The 13,300-nt window shown below is 49.7% G+C and overlaps 1 protein-coding gene across 1 annotated transcript in view; it reads left to right on the forward strand.

Annotated features, from left to right (window-relative positions):
• LOC144686246 (putative methyltransferase DDB_G0268948) overlaps window positions 1-12,473 on the forward strand; it is a 34,431-nt gene extending 21,958 nt beyond the window's left edge. Inside the window, exon 5 of the mRNA XM_078551340.1 lies at window positions 12,152-12,473. Coding sequence (XP_078407466.1) covers window positions 12,152-12,239 — 88 coding nt within the window. The 3' untranslated portion in view covers window positions 12,240-12,473. The remainder of the gene's footprint in view (window positions 1-12,151) is intronic.
• The last annotated feature ends 827 nt before the right edge of the window (window positions 12,474-13,300 follow it).

Here is a 13,300-nt window from a genome sequence, read left to right on the forward strand (position 1 = left end):
GAGGTGTTCACCATCCTCCGGCTGAGACCAGAGTTTTGTAAAGGCTCATCTCCTGTCCTCCTTCAGCAGCTGGTCCCTGAGCGCAGCAGGAAGAGGTGGGTATGAGTTGGGAAATTGAGAGCAGGAACCTCGTTAGCTTTTCTTTTTGATCAACTGGAATAAGCAAGGAATGGACACTGACCCATCTTGGTGACAGCGATGAAACTTTATTCAGCACAAGTGAGGATTAATAACAAACATTTCCTGAGCAACAGTTTACAAGGTGTAAGTGAGCGTTCTATTACCCCCTTTATAACCTTGCGTGAAAGTCAGGGTAACAAATGCCTGCGCCCCCTGACTTCGAACCCCTGGTTCTTCCTCTGAGTTTCTCTCCGTGTGATTGGGTTGCTCATTTTTAAAAATCTCTTTCTATAATCCCAAACCACTAAATTTCTCCAGAGCCAATCATTGACTCACGGCCTTCATCTCATTGTCCAATTCTAGGGACAGCAGCTACATGAGTGTTTGGGTTTGGAAATGCAATCAGTTCTACGTGTCCTATCTGGCTTGCCATAGTCATGTGACTACGCCATGGCGGCAGCCTCTCCGGAGGTTGCCGTCTTAAAGATCAGTTCAATAAAGAGCTCTCACTGAGACAGACATGGAGAAGCACTGCTGTCTTTAAACACAAAGCATTAAGGCCCTGTACTTGCTCAGGATTCGATCTCATACCCCCTGACGTCACTTGTTTCCCTCCCGTTGAGATTATCAGTGCAACTGTGGTAACAAAAAGCGAAGCCATTCCCAGTGGCCTGGATGAGCCTGTCTAAAGGTGTTCCCCCCTCCTCCCTGCCCCAAACTGGGGACGCCAGTCCTCCCTTACTCCGTATCACATTCCCAATTAGGGTGGCCTGCCCATGTCCTCATGGGAACGTGGTTGCCTCTGCTTGCTGTTCTGTTCATGTTACCCATTACCTCTCTCTTAAAGGTCCCGTTTCTCTGACTCCCTCACTCCCCCAATGTTATCCACACATCAGAGGCGCAATGGGTAACATTGGGGTGAGAGTCAGATGTGTAGGTATATTCCTGAAATCCCACATCAGCAGTTCCCTAACAGATCCCCTCTACCTCTTGGGCAGTCCCTCGGGGGTGACTTGCTTCCACTCCGGTTCCATGGGTTCCCAGATGGCCGACAAGTCCATTGTACCAGCTGCGGACTCTGCCACGCGTGGGGCAGCTGGTGCTTGAAGGGTTGGGTGGATGGGCTGCTCGAAGGTTTGTGCACTCTCCCCGACACCTCTGCGCCTTCCCAATGGTCTCTTGAGGTGTCCAGTGCCTTTCCCGAATGAGCCTTCTCCATTTTGGTCGGTCACCAGCCGGAGTCTCCGGTGGGTCGAAGGGGGTGCCTGACCTCCTCAGGGACGCGTTGACGATTGTCCTCCTGGGAGTCTCCTGTCACGACCGAATACTGAGTGGAGCAGTTGCTTTGGGAGTCTGGCGTCACGCATACGAGCGACATGTCCCACCCAACGGAGCTGGTTTTAAGTGGTTCCAACATTTACGTTTTTTTAATTAAGCATTTCTCTTAATAAACAAGCAGTAAATAAAGAGCCCCCCCAATACCCCGAAACCCTCCAAGGAGACACAATAGGTATAAATCCTACATGAGTGCTCTGTTCCTCCATTAATGACATCTTCCTTGACACAGAGCTGAAGACGTTTATATCAAGTTCAAAAAGCCTGTGTCGTGGCTCATTGGATTTCTGAAATCTTTGGGTTCATATCAAACCTACCTGAAGAATGATCCGGAAAACGCTAAAGCATCGCTGGAGAAAGCTGAACAAAGGTACAAAACCCTATGCAGACTGTGTCCTCTCCACTGAGCTGCCCAATGATGTTCAATTGTCTCAAACGGCGAGGTTGGCTCAGGCCTCCCAGCCCCAGTGACCCCCGAAGGCTGACCCGGGGATCAGTGTTGGGAGGTCCCCCTGTGGCTCCTAATTCATGTTAATGACTCCGATTCAGAAAAGCTGAAGAAACTGGCCGGATTCACAGACACTTCAATCCTGGGGACTGACAGATGAGTTTGACCCAATATTTAAGTTGGCACATTTTAATACAGATAACTGATTGCGAAGATACACGCGCAACATGTATACCCCACTTGTTAGGGAATAGGTGTTCTCATATAGGTTTAGAAATAACTCCCCAAGATATTACATTTCAAAGGCATTTATTGAATTTGCATAAAGCATAAAACGATAACACTTCCAGGCCAATCCTTGCAGAATTCTGAAGTAATTTCTCAAACACCCACTTTTTAAACTTTCCTTTCCTCCCTGTTACATGTCACGTGTTTCATAGCAATACCTGGTTCAATCAGCTGTAATAGCTTCAGCTTTAACAGGATTCACTCCCCAAACCTTCACCTTGACTGAACCGCCAATCAGCTGTAAGACAGCGACACGGAGCAGACACCCTCTACAGGGTTGTTCACCACCTGAAGCCATCGCTTCTCGGCTTGATGGGCAGAGATGTTTCAATGCTGGGGGTCAATGGCAGCAATCAAAGCAAATAAACAGCTTCCGGCCCCTTGGTGAATCCCCTTGTCCGCTAAACACGTCCTGACTGGAATCCCCCTTTCAACCCGAACAACGGCAATAGCATTTCCGTTAAGAGCCAGCGTTAATAGAAAGATTTAACTCTGTCCTTATAGGGCCCCACCCACACCACAAGCCCCCCCCTCCCCCGCCTTCACAGTGAAATATATACCTCAGTTTATCATGAAACGTATCTCATCAGCATCGTGTATCTACCTCAACATCTTCTGACATACAAATTGTTGTCCATCTCTGTTTTACAAAACACATCAGCCCCTGGAGTTAAAGACAATCCCTACCCCTCCCCAGCCCCAGTCCGTCTTTATCCCGAGTGTGGGTCATTTAAATATCCTTTAAATATCATTTAAATGTGTGAGGATTTGTCCTGATCTGGAATTTGCATCCCACAGATATGGAGCTGTGTATTTAACTCCACCCTGCGTCTTTCATTAAGATGTCGGATTCTCCAAGGAGCTGGTGCCAGGGCCCTGATTAATAGGATGTCTCATTCTCAGCCACATTAGCCGCTTCACTTCATGGTGCTGTCAGCTTGGCTGGGCCTGGTTCAGATCCAGTCATCCGCTCCAAACACATCACGCCTTCCACATCCTGATTCAGGTGCTACACTTCCCATCGACACGTAGCCCGGAATCACAAAATAACGTCACAGGTGACAACAGATACAAAGCGTTCGGAATCAGCAAGAGAGGCTGGGATTGGGATGGGGGAGAGAGGCTGAGGTTGGGAGGGACTGGCTGGGATTGGGAAGGGGGAGGGAGGCTGGGATTGGGAGGGGGGGAAGAAAGGCTGGGATTGGGAGGGAGAGGCTGGGATTGGGAACAGGGAGAGGCTAGGATTGGGAACGGGGAGAGAGGTTGGGAGACAGGGAGAGAGGCTGGGATTGGGAACGGGGAGGGAGGCTGGGATTGGGAGGGACCGGCTGGGATTGGGAAGGGGGAGAGAGGCTGGGATTGGGAGGGAGAGGCTGGGAATGGGAGCAGGGAGAGAGGCTGGAGTTGGGAGGCAGGGAGAAAGACTGGGATTGGGAATGGGGAGAGAGGCTGGGATTGGGAGGGACCGGCTGCAATTGGGAAGGGGGAGAGAGGCTGGGATTGAGAGGGAGAGGCTAGGTTTGGGAGGGAGAAACTGGGATTGGGAAGGGCCAATAGTGGGTGATTGGCATGGGAGCTGGCCAATAGTGGGTGATTGGCATGGGAGCTGGCCAATAGCGGATGATTGGCATGGGAGCTGGCCAATAGCGGATGATTGGCATGGGAGCTGGCTAATAGCGGGCGATTGCCATGGGAGATGGCCAATAGCAGGTGACAGGTGGGGGTGTGGCCAATAATGGATGACAGGTGGGGGAGCTGGCCAATAGCAGGTGACGGGTGGGGGAGCTGGCCAATAACGGGTGACATGTGGGGCAGCTGGCCAATAACAGGTGACGGGTGGGAGAGCTGGCCAATAACGGGTGATGGGTGGGAGAATTGGCCAATAACAGGTGGCAAGCAGGGATGTTGGCCAATAACGGGTGGTGGATGGGGAAAGTTCCGGCAGGTTAAAGGCAGACACCATCTTGAGAAGGAACCTGGCAACATTGCTACAGTCTGTGCACACTCAGAGTGCTCTGAGAAGGGCTGAGGAACAGGGGAGCCTGAGCAGGAATAGCTGGAGTCAGAGGAAGGGCAGCGCCAAGGTTCAGTGATGTCTCCCTGGCCCTATGAGGGAACGGAGAGAGGTCACCTTCCCAGTGGAGGGGGGCAGGAGGCCAGCAAGCGTCACAAAGAAAGCCTGGCTGGAAGTGGCCAAGGAAGTCAGTAACTGGAGGAGTCCATCCATGGCGTGAGTAGCACCCAGACTCTGGCACGTGAGCACATGTCCTTCTCCATTGAGAGAGTGGCGACCCTCATGGAGAGTCACACCATCAAGTGACTCTGACCTCCACAGTCAGTGTGGCCTCATCCATGACTGTTGAGCAATGGGAAGGTGAGATGGGCCCAGACCTGGGCTCAGGGGTTCAATCGCTCCAGGTAAGCAGGGAAGGGCAGGTGGGTCTTGAAAGGGTCGATAAAACAGCTGCCCTGAAGCCTATGCGGGCTCTTCTCACTTAATGGAGCACATTGTAGCCCTCCCCCACATCTATCCAGGCATCTGAACCTCACTTCCAGAGAGCCTGTGACCTGTTCAATGGTGGTCCTTCTACTCACCTGGGAGTGGTTGTCGGTGTTCTCTGCCTCTGTGTTGGGGTTTCACTCGGGGAGGCAGGGGGGTAAACAGCCATGTCTTTTGTAGATACCCCTCATCATTCAGGATCCATCCATGGAGACTTTCGGGTGGCCCGAAGAGCTGAGGCACCTGGGGGTGATCTCGAGTTGGCAGCTTCCTGGGAACTGTGCACTCACCTGCACAATCCTTTTCTGGCGATCGCAGACTAATTGTACATTTAGAGAGTGGAGGCTCTCCCTGTTCACACAGGCTCCTGGCTGCCCTGCAGGAGCCTTGACGACCACAAAAATGCAGTCAATGAACCCCTGAACGCAAGGCAATCCAGCGATGGTCTCTGTTCCAATCGCAATCTTGGCCTGACTGGCCTAATCAGTGTGATACCTGTTGTATTGCTCTGCCCTCTGCTACATGGCCTGTGTCACCTGCTTGATGCTGTGATGAGCTGCTGACTGAGAAAACCCACATATATCTCCAGATGATCCAGGGAATGATCCTGTGGTGTAAACATCGAGTGTCACGGTGACCCTTGCTGCCATGGGAAGCAGGCGGCTGCCGCACCCTGTTGGCCTCAACTTCTCCTCCAGCATTCAGTACAGATCCACTACCACTCCACTGGACAGAAACAGTCTTCAGAGACACTGGTTCTGATAGCTCCATGAAGCATAGCCTCTCTGCATGTAAACCTTTTCAATTGGGCAGTGAGATCGTTGGGCTGCATTCCTAGCCCTATGTGTCTTCCTCACACGGACTCTGACCCCCTCATGAAGCTACTGCACCTCTGGCTGTGGTAGCCCTGCTCTATGTGACTGAATCTCCCTCTCTATCTCTCCCTCTCTCTCTCTCTTTCTCTCTCTCTCTTTATTTCTCAATCTCCTCCTCACTGGAAGAGTCAAACTCTGAGTACAGACCATTGCATATTTTATATTTCAGTGTTTTAAAATGTCTGCTCCATGCTTCTGTTCTAGCTTCCAGCTCTAACAGCTTTGTTTACTTTTCTCCGAGTCCACACCCAGTCGGAACTAATCAAGCACAGTGAGCACCAACAGTAAACAGACTCACACTATCAAACACAGAGCAACTGAACACTATGCATACTGCTCATTGAGAATCGGAGCCCTCAAGGCTTAAAGCCGCTCGAGCCCCGAGTGCCGGCTGCGCTGTTGAAGTGAATCCTGGGAGAGACCTTTCCACTAAGGGCCCTCCAATATGGGCTCGCACTGTGCAATCCCTCCAACTTTTTACTCCCTTGCTTGAAGGAACCTCAGCCTCTCGTGCAATGCAGCAGCCCTCGATGGCTTTCACCTCCAGCCACCAATCACCTCACCCCAGCTCTCACCTCCTATCGGCAGAGGGGTCACCAATGCTCCCGGGTGAACCCGTGCAGCCCCTGGTCAAATTTGAAATCGCTGACAATTGGCTGCCCGCTGCCATTAAGCACGACTGCAATCCCGCTGCTCTCCTGCCTCTGGGAAATCTGATTGGCTGCGGGGAGACTGCAGTTCTGCAGTCAGATTCCCAGCACCCACCCCTCCCACTGCCCCTTTAGCTCCAAACCCGTCGCAATGGAACCAGTAAAATTCCCACCCAGACGACGCACTGGGAAAACAAATTTTTGCTGGTATAATTTTCCTCTCACCGCTTGCTGTGAGGGTTTAACCTTTCTCCTTCCATTTGTATTTTGTACCACGTGTCGGGCAAGCTGTTGCAGGATATGGGAGGATTTTCACATCACCAAATGAGGCAACAGCCTTCTGAAGGGTCATGCGGACTCGAAACGTCAACTGTATCCCTCTCCGCAGATGCTGTCAGACCTGCTGAGTTTTTCCAGGTGTTTTTGTTTTAGTTCTAGATTTCCAGCATCCGCAGCATTTTGCTTTTATCATAGTCTTCCAGCATTTCCTGCTTCAGTTTTAACAAGAGGCGCTCCCCAAGTCTTCACCTTGACTGGACTGAAGGCTCTTACAGAGAACAGCACCCTCAACGGGGACGTCATACAACTGGTCCTGAGAGGACCCACTGTCCGAAGCCGATCGCTTCCTTGGAGCTCCCTCCAATCGCATCCTCCTCCCCTCCTTCCAAAATCGCCTCCTCCTGCCTCCAATCTCTGCTTACAAACCTGCATCATTTACAATGGCATTTTCAAATTCCCAAACTCTAGCCTTGGTCCCTCCATTCACCGCAACATTTCTGCAGCAGCTGACCTGGTGGGACAGATGCGGTTGCGTTAGAGAGAGAGAGAGAGAGTGTGTGCAGAAAAGACCCACGAGGATGCTTCCAGAGATGAGGATCTTCAGTGACAAAGGTAGATTGGAGAAGTCGGGGCTGTTTTCCTTGGAGAAGTACTGAGAGGAGATTTCATCGAGGTGTTCAAGATCATGAGGGGGCTGGACAGAGTAGATAGGGAGAAACTGTTCCCACCCATGAAAGGGTTGAGAACGAGAGGGCACAGAATTAAAGTAATTTGCAAAAGAAGTGAAAGTGATATGAGAAAGAACTTCTTAGGCAGCAAGGCAAATTAAAGCAGTTATGGACAGATAAAAAACGTTCATAGCCAACTCACTGCAGAGAGGTTAATGACACCTTTCCAAGATAATTGAGCAGCTAGTGGGTTCTGGCTATCAACTGAAACACCATCTGACAGCTATCTCTTTCACTAACTGAACATTGCTAATGGAAACTCCTTGAAAGTCAGCGTTAACAGGAAGAATGACCTCTTTCCTTCCCCATCAGTCGATATTGAAATCATCTTTGAGCTGGACTTTCTGAATTGCAATCATGTTGGAATTACATTGAAATTTTCCACTTTGGAATGTTCTGAAAACCTTATGAGCCTAAATCCGGCACAATTCAAGCCGTCAGAATCTGGGGAGTGATAGGACCTGGTCCAATTTCCTCTTTATCCTACTCCAATGAAAATTAATATTTAAAACCATCACCCCATTGTTCTTGGACATTAAGGCCATCCCATTGCACAAAATAGAAACCAGGACAGATACAAAAATGCCAAATTTCAAAGGGAACAAAAGTGTATTCTGTACAGTAAATATTGTTGCTCCCTTTGAAATTGGGTATTCTTGCATCTGTCCTGATGAGTGCAAGATGGAAAGCTTTGACAGCATGTCTCTCTTTCAGCAATACTCAAATTCTGTACGACCAAGAGACTATTTAAAAGCTCGAAGCGTTCCTCTTTCCTAATGAATCAACTTCTGATGTCAGAAAAAAATTCAGCGGGAACAGAAAACGAGTTTCAGGGAAGAGGAGTAAGACAAACCGCTATTAAAAGAGCAGCAGTAGTAACTTCCAGACCTCATTGTTAAAGTCACTGCTCATATACTGAGGAAAGGATGGCCAGGATTTTCCGTGCCCGCTGGCGTCGGGCGTGTTCGTTGGCGTGAGCGGACAATGTGGCTAGAAGGCCAAAAATCGGTTTCACAATGTCGTGAAACCAGTTTGCGATCGTCTCCTCAGCCTGCCGATAGTGGGCCGCATTCCCCATCATCAGCCGTCAGGACCCTCATTGTAATACATCAGCATATCATTATACAGCCAGGCTCATCTTCTGCCCCACCCCCGCTGGATCGTCCACTTTTCAGTGGGAAAACACACCGACGTGTTTCGCAACAGCACATACTTGGCGGGCTGCACTTTGCTCGGGGCTTCGAGGTTTTGTTGGCCCGCCTTGCTTCGGGCAGCTCTCGCAGTCATTAGCGCCAGGCTTCACAGGCAGCACCGCATCTCTCTCAGGGGGGCTCACGGGCAGGTCTCTACCTGCCAGATCAGCCGTATGCGAGTGGCTTTTCAATGGCTGCAGGGCTAGGGCTTGCTTGGGGAAGGGGGGTGGGAAGTGGCCTCAGGCAAGGGAAGAGGCGGCAGGACGAGGGCTGTACTGCGGAAGGGAGTGTATGGGGGCACATGTCGATCTGTGCAAGTGGCCTCAAGAGGGTGAGGGCTGAGGAGGCAGTCTCCAGAGGAGATGAGGCCAGATGGAGATGTGAGGATGTGTGTGAGAGAGTGAGTGGTGATGTCCCTTGAGCTGACAGTGAGTGAGATGCCAGTGAATGTGTGATGGGCTTGTGAGTGTGTGAGTTTAGAGTGATGAGATGGTTGCCTTACCCTGGCTGCACGGATGAGATCATCCATCCTCTATCTGCATTGGATGGCCAACCTCTTCTGTGCAGCATTGGCACTGACCACCACTGCCATTGCCTACCAAGCCAGTGTGGTAATGTTGCTGCCCCTCCTGTGGCCAGAGCAGGGGTAGAGGTCATCACAGCGGGGCCTCCGCGGCATCCAAAAGGCGCTCGAGGACTGCAGTCTTCTTGCCTTTCGGGGCCATGTCTTCTTTGCTGCAGCCCTGGGCTGGAAGCACTGAGCGCGTCTGTACTTTCAATGTGGTGCCCGGTGTGATGAAGCGGCGAGGTGATGGCACGGCAGGCGTATCGGAGCCCACCCGCTGTAGAAACGGCGTGTATCCCAGGAATGCATAAGTAGCCCAGCGGGTGTGGGACGATGCGGCGTGAAAAGCCGCCATCACTGCTGGCGGGTAAAACGCCATCTTTCCCATCCGCTACCGCACTTAGTGCGAATCTGGGACAATTCTGCCCGATGGATCTGAAGCCTGTCTTTTCCTTATCCCAGGTTTATTCCCAAAACTATAGAGTAACGGCGCAAATTCCTCTTGCTTCCCCCCCGCCCCTCACACCCAGGTTTTTATACACTGGCAATAATCCCTAAATCTTTCCTCAGTAGGTGGCAACTGCTCTCAATTGCAAACTTAAAGCATGTAGTCCACTGCAGCACGATTCCAGCATCAACTCTCATGCATCTAAATGTTTGTGTGTAAATTGACAGAACGCAGAAAACTCACATTCTCTAGTCTTTTGTAAGGGCGCAGGGTTATGTTAATGAGCAGCTAATGGGAGAAATGTCAATGAGATATATCAGTGAGCTGCGTTACTAAACTAGGTTAATACACTGGTAATCAGATGTGTTAATGAGACAAAGCAGGGTTTTGTTAGTGACCTGCTAACCTGACGACACCATCGAGGAAATTTAGGTGTCGCACTGATGTTTCAGGATAGCTTTAAAAATTTATTCACGGGATGTGGGTGTCGCTGGCTGGGCCAGCATTTATTGCCCATCTCTAGTTGCCCCTTGAGAAGGTGGTGGTGAGCTGCCTTCTTGAACAGCTGCAGTCCCTGTGGTGTGGGTACACCCACAGTGCTGTTAGGGAGGGATTTTGACCCAGTGACAGTGAAGGAACGGCAATATATTTCCAAGTCAGGATGGTGAGTGACTTGGAGGGGAACTTCCAGGTGGTGGTGTTCCCATGTGTCTGCTGCCCTTGTCCTTCTAGGTGGTAGCGGTTGTGGGTTTGGACGTTGCTGCCTAAGGAGGCTTGGTGAGTTCCTGCAGTGCATCTTGTGGATGGTACACACTGCTGCCACTGATCGTCTGGTTTTGTACGAGTTTCCTTAGAAAGAAGAGTTTTTTTTAATAGGAGGAGAGATCACAGTCGAAATTAACAAAAGACACATTCAGGACCGACAGCAGGAATTTTCACTCCTCCACATATAGCGACAAACACATGGAATGGAATTGCTCAGTCCGGGTTGGTGGTGGGAGCACTAACTCAGGGATAATTTGAATCCCAGCTGGCTGTGGGATCAGAGGACTGTGGGTTCTGTCTGGATGGAGGATGGACCAAATGGCCTTCCACGTTCATACCTCTTCTGTGCCATCTACAAGATGCACTGCAGCAATTCACCAAGGCTCCTTTGACAGCACCTTCCAAACGCGCAACCTCTACCACCCAGAAGGACAAGGACAGCAGATACAAGGGAACACCACCACCTGGAAGTTCCCCTCCAAGTCACTTACCATCCTGACTTGGAAATATATCGCCGTTCCTTCACTGTCACTGGGTCAAAATCCTGGAACTCCCTCCCTAACAGCACTGCGGGTGTACCTACACCACATGGACTGCAGCGGTTCAAGAAGGCAGCTCACCACCACCTTCTCAAGGGCAACTAGGGATGGCCAATAAATTCTGGCCTAGCCAGTGACACCCACATCCAGTGAATTAATGAAAAAAAGTCCAATTTATCTGCTCTCAAATGTCACCTTGGATACCATAGCCAGATAGAATTTCCTGACCCTACATGGTAAATGTGTTAAGAGTTGATAGTGAGAGCTGTACAATTTGCAATGTAACTGTGCCTATCTGATGTGTATTGTTCTGGAAGTGTTAATGCTTTGTCTCTTCCGTCAGTCAAGGTCACAGATTAATTGGTACAATTTTATGGGGTTTGCAGGAACTGAGAGGTCTGGGGGGTTATGGACACAAATCTCTGAAGGTGACAGGACGAGTTGAGAGAGCTGTTGAAAGAGCAGGATTCTGGTCTTTATAGATAGAGGCGTACAGTATAGGGGTAAGAAAGATAAGCTAAACCATTATAAATCACTCGGCTGGTTTACTGCGCTCAGTTCATGCTCTAGGAGGGGGTGTATGAGACCTTGGAGAGAATAGGAGATTTAAAAGAATGGTATCGGGGGGAGTGGCTTCAGTTACATGGGGAGACTGGAGAAGCTGGGATTGTTCTCCTTAGAGCAGGGAAGGTTAAGGGGAGATTTAATTGAGTGATTGAATAAATAGGTGGTTTCCGGTGGTCAGTAACCAGAGGAGAAGGAATTACGGCAATTGGCAAAAAATGATGAGCAAGTTGTTTTTTTACTAAATGGATTATGATCCAGAATGCGCTGCCTGAAAGGGCGGTGGAAGCAGATTCAATAGTTGTTGGAAAATGTTGTGCGTAGTTCGGTGACTCTCATGAAGAGGTTCTAAGTTTTGTACAGTTTAACAGCAAGTGTTTATTAACTATTTGTAACTATGTATATATTAACAGTATAAGGTCTAAGCAAGGAGCTGTCTCCATGCTTGCCTCTACACACGTTTCTGTCTGGTACAAGACTGCCCTCTAGACTCGGGCCATGTGTTCCTTTACATCACACTGTGGACAGTACTGTACCCAATACCACGCTAACCCTTTCTATGCCAGACTCTTATACTACAATAGTAACTTTCAGAAAGGAATTGGATAAATCCTTGAAGGGGAATGAATTATAGCAGGGTAGTGGGACTGATTGTGTAGTCTAACAAAGGACATGATGGGCTGAATGGTCTCCTTTGTGCTGGATGATGCTGCAATTCTATCATTTTATTCTCTATCAGATGGGCTCCACTTCACTACATAGTCACATCGCTTTTCATAAGTTGAATATAGCTTGATTCTGTCGATTAAACGTTGAGTAATTTTCTCTCTCTCTTTCTCTCCCTCTCCCTCTAGGCTTCTGAGCACCATGGGGGTGTCCAGTGAGACAGTCGTGGAATTCGGTATCAAATATTTTTGCCTCTTGGCGAGCAAACCTGAGTGATGTCCGCAGGCCCCTTCCCAGAGCCCTTCCTGGCCAAACTACACAGACTAACTTCAATCGATAGACCCTCTGAGTCTCCCAGGACAGGAGTTCAATCAGAAATGGGATCAAATTTTTAAACACAATAAATTGGTGGATTGCTTGAACCGGGACGATGGATTTAGAAATCCATTTGGTGTGGTTACTCATCATCAGTTTTTATTGAATAAAGGGCACGCTTCCCTTTTAAACAGCTCATGTCTGTCAGATTCTGCCTCTTGTAGCAGTTGAGGGTATTGCCCTGTCACCTTTGGAACTGTGATATAAACACACCCAGATTAATGTGCTCAACCTCGCGAGTGTAGACACCCTTGGAGGGAGGTGGGGTGCGCGGTGTAGCCGGTGAATGATATCGATGGCGGGACAGTGGGAGGGGGGGTGAGGTAGTGTCTATTGAGTTTCAGTGACCGGGTTCACTGGAATGGTACAGTCGAGTTAATTGGCCTCATGAACTGTGCTGTTTATTGGCTTCTTGCTGTGTGGGAGGGAGGAGGAGAATCAGGCTGGGTGGAGCCTGTTAATGCAGCTTAAAGGAGAAGGCTGGAAGTAACGGGGGTTAAAGGGGGCAGCACGTTTCAGTGACGGAGAGGTTTACATGTACAGCAGCAAGGAGGTGACTTCCTGGACAATGCAAAAGATTCAAACCTCACTGGCTGCTACCAGCTTCTCTCGAACGGAGTCAAGAATCTCTTTAAACAATGTCTTTGCCCCTCTACCCTGTCCATGACCTGTATCACACGTGGTTTATGGACAGGTTGAGGCAGTAGAGGTGGGGAGGAGCTAATTGACAGGGAAATGGTGTTGGGTGGGGGGGGGGTGGGTTCTGTCCATGTCAGTAACCCCTATTTAAATATTGCAATTCAACACCTCCCCTAAAGAAAGTACTTGCATTTATATAGCACCTTTCACAACCTTGGGGCACTGCAAAGCGTTTTACAGCCAATTAAGTGGTTTTGAAGTGTGGCCACTGTTGAAATGCAGGAAACGCAGCAGCCAATTTGAGCACAGCAAGATCCCACAAA

Source organism: Cetorhinus maximus, chromosome 11 (assembly GCF_964194155.1).
Source record: "Cetorhinus maximus chromosome 11, sCetMax3.hap1.1, whole genome shotgun sequence".
In the NCBI taxonomy this organism is placed as follows: Eukaryota; Metazoa; Chordata; class Chondrichthyes; order Lamniformes; family Cetorhinidae; genus Cetorhinus; species Cetorhinus maximus.